At 47.9% G+C, this 6100-nt stretch overlaps 1 protein-coding gene across 1 annotated transcript in view; it reads right to left on the bottom strand.

Annotated features, from left to right (window-relative positions):
• LOC104508441 (plexin-A4-like) overlaps positions 1–6100 on the bottom strand; it is a gene marked incomplete at its 5' end in the record, with an annotated part of 114106 nt that overhangs the window by 87280 nt on the left and 20726 nt on the right. Inside the window, 1 exon segment of the mRNA XM_010150079.1 lies at positions 64–264. Coding sequence (XP_010148381.1) covers positions 64–264 — 201 coding nt within the window.

Genomic DNA, 6100 nt, shown 5'->3' with positions numbered 1-6100 from the left:
GTACAGGCATTCCTGGTCCTCCTTAACCCCTGCACCTCTCCCGAGCACGCAGGGCTTGCTCACCGAAGTGTTCTGGCACTGCACGCTGGAGCTGTTGAACCTCAAGGCGGGCACCCGCTGCTCATTGCCCTGGATGTTCAAGATGCACTCGTAGCCTCGCTGGCCCGACTGCGGCTGGGGCAGGTTCTTGGCCTTCAACGTGATCGGCTTGATGACCTCCACCGGCACCAGGATCTTCTCTGCCTGCAGCAGCTGGGGACAGTCCTAGGGAGAGAGAAGACGACGTGACAAGTCAGGACATGGGTTTCCCAGCCCCAGGTAGAGTCCTCTGATGCTTCTCAACCTTCTCACTTCACGCTTCGCTTCAACCGATTACAAAGCCTTCGCATCTCCCCAGGCTTCAGCCTATTACAAGGGTATTCAAGGAGCGTTACTGGGAAGGCTCAGATAAACAGGTGAGGAAGGATTTCTTTTACAGATCAGCCTTTCCTATTTCCCTTGCTCGCACTGCAGACTTTCAACCTTCGAGGAAGCTACCTCTGGTGCTTTTTAATACCTGCTCCGTTAATCAGGTAATGGGAAAGCAATTGTGTCCCCTCCAGGGACTCAGCCTGGTCACAATGCCATGACACGAGAAGTGAATAAAGCAAAATCTGAGCATAGTTCCTTAACTTCCCAGCAGCCAGTGCACCACTGTACCAACAGGCGCAGCTCCAGCAAGACACGTTGTAAACTACAGCATCTAGGCTGTTAAAAAGAGACTTTGTTTTGTCTTAGAAGGGGACAGAATATCTATTACAGAGGAATCGAGCTCTGAAGAAACAACTGCGACACAGTGTGTGGAGATCCCTTGGAAAGGCTGGCCACCATTCCATAGAAGGAGCGATACTAAGTGGATGCTGCTAATCCAGTGCCTCTTGGTGGGTCCCTCGCACAGGTAAAGGTCTGGGCACCTAAAGCTGCGATGCAGAACGCTGTGCTCGAAGACTCATTAATTTGCACAGCTTTAGTTGGAGTGGTAATGCTCTGCTTCTTCATAGTGCAATTAGGCAACTGCAAGCTGTCAAATTCATGTATTCTAAGAAGCTATCAACTCTTTAGGAAATTACTGCAGCGTTCGCCTGGATAATCCAAGGCAGTTTGATATAAAATGGGATCCCTGAAAAAAAAAACCACTAGAACAGTCTACAAAACATAAGTATGCCATATGCACAGACCACGCTGCCCTGATTGTTTCTGAGTGCCTGGCTGTCCCCCCTCTTCAGTCTTTCCAACTCCTAGGTGCCAAGAGAAAGCCTTTCCCTTCTTTTTCTTCTCTGCACTGTATTTGGCACACTGCCTGCTCTCTGTAGAGCAGCAAGCTATCGTGATGGTGTAGCCACCCTGTCCCGTCCAGACAGCAACGCCGTTTCAGCCTGCCCAGCCCAACGTTACAGCCAGGTCCAGGCAGTGCAGGCAGAGACAGGGAACTTATGTAAAGAGGTGCGAGCTTAATCTGTAGAGCTAGACAAGGAACAACAGGAGGTAAATGACTGACCCAGGTATGGAAAGTAAGGAAAGGGACTGAAAGGCTCAAAAGTGGAATTTATGGCTTAGGAGAGCCTGGGAGCTTGTTAAGAGCAGATGGTAGAAGCATCTTACTGAAGCAAATAGCTTAGGAAGATAAAGAAATGGATTAGACGTGTAACATCTGCAGTTACACCAACCAGGAACAGAATTACAAGAGCCATCAATCATCACACTGCGAGTGTGAGCTGATCCATGGCCAGGGGCAGGAAGAAAATCCAGTAACGACCCAGTGCGTCGCCGCAGTGAAGTCCAGAACCCTTCTTCGGTCCCCGAAAGGGTCTGTCTGTCCTAGCGGGAATGACAGACAGAAGAGCCCTTTGGGGCAACCTGATTTCTCATCTTCATTTACAGGATGATGCTAATGAGGTAAGGACAGCTGCTGATGGACTTCAGTTGGCTTTGCCCAGGCTAACACCAGAACCAGGACAGCCAAGCACGGAGTCACTGGAGCTGGATGGAGGTAAATCATCTTGGATCTGGTGTCTGGGCTAGCTTAATAAGTGCTATCAAGGGCTGAGGTTTAATCGGCTATCACGTTAACCTGGCTGGGTGGTGTAAGGGTTGGAGGTGGGAAGCCCATATGAGCTTTACCACAGTGACTCTCCACTGCTTTGGGCTTCTTGGTGCTGAGCAGCACTTCAACACCCAGAGAGGTGTGAGGAGGCTCCAGGAAGCAGTGGCAGTGGAAGTTGCCTTCTACCTCATCAGGCATAAGACACAGCCAGTGTGGAAAGAGGCTGTTTCTGACCCCCAGGAGTGCGCGAGGAGCTACACCCTGTTCCAACACCCTCTGCTCTTGCTGCTGTCCTGTCCCATGACAAAATGTCCCCAGGGAACTACTAAGGCGGAAACACAACGGTCAAAGTGTCATAGAAGCGTTTGTCTTGACAAAAGGGCAAGGCTTGACAGTCTAGGAAGTCTTTACAACATTAAGTCCAATGATCATACCCTATCAAGGCACGTCAGCGTTAAGGTTAGCTACACAGTTAAGTAGGTACTCAGCATGAGAAAGTGAGGCATAATCTAACCCAGGGTGACTCAGACCTACAAAATCCCCGAGGGCAAGGAAAGGAGGTGGTCCAGGCTACATTAAAACCAGAGAGAGAGTTTCCAGTTCCGATCACGCCAGCAGACACCATATGTAAATACCATTTGGGAATATATGGCTTCAACACCCCCTGAACCTTCCCCTTCACCTTCCCAACGTGTCCTGGGGCCCCTGAATCAGCTCCCTCTCTCTCTCCTGGCATAAGAAAAAGCCTTGGCAACATCATCTCAATGTTTTTTTTCTCCCCAGATGTAGGAGTTGAGAGAGAGATGCGTTGGCAGAATGAATCAGTGGGACAGGAGGAAGGGAAAGCCCTATCTGCTGCCGAGCAGCCATTTCCCAAGAGTGGGAATTTTGCTTGATGTCTGTCAAATAGAAAAACCTCTGAAGGGGGCTGGAGGATGGGGGTTGGAGATAGTCCACTATGCTACCTGCAGGCCAATCCCAGCTCTTCAGGCTGGTCTTTCTTGTCTGGCTTTATCCCGTCCCCCTCCACCACTGGTACTGTAACCTTTCTGATAACACTTGTTTCAAGTTCATTAACAAGCAGTGATTGCAGCAGCCCCAAAACAGGATTCGTTTGCATATAAAAAGCTTTGCAGTGCTGTGAGGAAGTTCATTATAGATAATTGAAGAGGCAAGCTCCATAAAGAGGAAATCCTCCCAATGTGGCTTTATCTGATTGACCTAATGTTCTTTCTAATTGAAACAGGGGGGGAAAAAAGGCAATTTCATTGGGTGATGTACTGCATAAAACCTCAGAGCTTGGACTAGGCTCTGGGTTCGAATTCAAATGTAATATTCACTTTGCAGCCTGTGTCAAGCTTTGGGTGCCTGGTCAGGTTTGTATTTTTGAGGGTAAAACATCACTTTGCTGAGAGCAGACCCTGCAGCAGGAACCACAGAAGGATCCTGAAGAAAGAGTTATCTTGGGCATTTTCCAATAGAAGCAGTTTCTCTTCACCCTTCCTCTGCAATGGACATCCCAGGTTGGAAAAGCAGAGTTTTCACATGATGTAGGGGAAATAGAACCATCCACTGCCAACAACGGCAACAAGAAAGGGTATAATCCCTCCCCTTTGTCTTTGGTATATAATAAATTAAGCCTTTCCCCTGACTCTAAGGGGAACTGGTTCAGATTCCAGAGGAGCTAAAATCCAGTTTAATCTGTACCAGGGCAACATATTTGAAAGCGGACTCTTGTTGATTCATTTTGTGTGTGTAGCTTTATTCTATTCCTTCAACGCCTTCAAATGAGTCATTTTCTTTAAAATAATATCCTCCACCCTTGCCAATTACTCGTATCAGCAGCGATGCACACCTCAAATCACCAAATTTTGCCAGTTATCAAGTCAGAGAGCTGTTGCAGCGAAAAAACTGCACGAAACGGGCTGTACTCATTGGGTCGATGGTAGTTTAATTTTCTTTATTTATAACTCCTCGTAGAATGCCTGCAAATGTGTTTTGCTGTAGCTTGCAGAAATAATGAAGTCTCAGAAATGTAAGAACCCTTTCTCTCCATTCCCCTCACATATGTGTTATGGCCCTCATCACAGCTATACTTGAGTGAGTCCCCAGTGAGAGCCATCATGAGAATTCAGCTAAAGAGGACAATGAAACTTCCCTGGGGCTATGTGGTCTTAGCCCTGAACTAATTAGTTTGGTTCCTTTATGGTGCTTCATACCTATATAGTTATGATTTCATGGAGATTTCACCATGGTGTTTTCTAGTACAAGCTGGAGACTGACCAGATACTCAGAGTTACTGCCCTCTCCCAGGGATGAAGCATGTTGGGATCTTTCACAGTCATGTGACATTTTGTGGGTTTTCTTTTAACCTAATTTTGTACAGTTTCACTCTCTGTTACTGTTTATGGCCAAGATCATGAGCCCAAGTCTCATCAAAGAGCTTTCTGTTTTCCGAAAGAAAATGGGTCTGATCTACATGGAATGGCAAGCGTCCTATATGGGAAGAGGTAAAACATCTGTGAAGGTTTAATACAATGACCCATCCACCTGTCCAGAGTCTCTGCCTTATATTGGTGTCCCAGTTCACTTGTCTTCCTCTGCGCATCTCATGTCTCTCATCCCTCACCTGAATGCATCTCAAAGCATTCAGATGAGGGAATCTTTCCTACTTTTCCTTCATACTGCTCCCTCATGATCCCTGGTAACATTGACTGGATCTCCACTTACTACAGAAGGTAACGAGAGCTCACCTATTGCTGACAGCATTGTAGGCATGTTTGGTGAGGCAAACTCAACTCTTGGCAATGGATTTCACCCTTCCTTTCCCAGAAGAGTAGGAGTCATCTCCATGCAGGACCAGACATAAGCACCACCACTGATTCCTGCCCTACGCATCTCAAAGCATCCAGTTCCCCTTTTCTCCTGCCATCAAAATCCATTTCTTGATCCTCAACTTCAGGAGAGGGGTTAAGACTTTCTTTTCAATACCCCTCACTCGGCAACCACCTTTGTACCTTATCCAGGCCATTTATCTGCAAGGAACATTTTTTGGTGGACGAAAAACTGAACATGAGCCGGCAGTGTGCACTGGCAGCCCAGAAAGCCAACTGTACCCTGGGCTGTATCCAGAGAAGTGTGGCCAGCAGGTCGAGGGAGGGGATTCTGCCCCTCTACTCTGCTCTGGTGAGACCCCACCTGGAGTGCTGTGTCCAGCTGTGGAGCCCTCAGCATCAGCAGGATATTGACCACTTGGAGCGAGTCCAGAGGAGGCCACGGAGATGATCAGAGGGCTGGAGCACCTCTCCTATGATGAACGGCTGCAAGAATTGGGCTTGTTCAGCCTGGAGAAGAGGAGGCTCCGCGGAGACCTCATTGCAGCTTTCCAGTATCTTAAGGGGCTATAAGGGTGCTGGGAGAGGACTTTTTACAAGGGTCTGTAGTGACAGGACAAGGAGTAATGGGGACAAATTGAAAGCAGGGAGGTTTAGATTAGCTATCAGGAAGAAATTCTTCCCTGAGAGGGTGGTGAGGCACTGGAACAGGTTGCCCAGAGATGTTGTGAATGCCCCATCCCTGGATGTCTTCAAGGCCAGGCTGGATGTGGCGTTGAGCAACCTGGTCTAGTGGAAGGTGTCCCTGCCCATGGCAGGGGGGGTGGGACTGGATGATCTTTAAGGGCCCTTCCAACCCAAACCTTTCTATGATTCTATGATTCTATGAACATGACCACCAAGTGAACCTAATAAGGACCATAACGTACTCAAGCCCTTCGGGACCCTACAAGAAAGAGTACTCGGATTGTTATTAACTCACATACTATGAAAATATAACACATCCTTCGTTCATCTGCTCTGCTGAGATGCGCTGTCTCGTTTTCCATCTGTCCCCTAACTTTCCCACCCTCCCACTCTCTGCTGTAATCAAGTCAAGAGGGTAAGATTTGAGAGACAGGGATTGAGTTTTATACAGCTATCTAGACCACAGCATCTGGATGCTCTGTTAGTTGGATTAGCT

Source organism: Eurypyga helias, unplaced genomic scaffold, assembly GCF_000690775.1.
Source record: "Eurypyga helias isolate BGI_N326 unplaced genomic scaffold, ASM69077v1 scaffold2064, whole genome shotgun sequence".
Taxonomy (NCBI): Eukaryota; Metazoa; Chordata; class Aves; order Eurypygiformes; family Eurypygidae; genus Eurypyga; species Eurypyga helias.
This window is presented reverse-complemented; position numbering and strand designations above follow the sequence as displayed.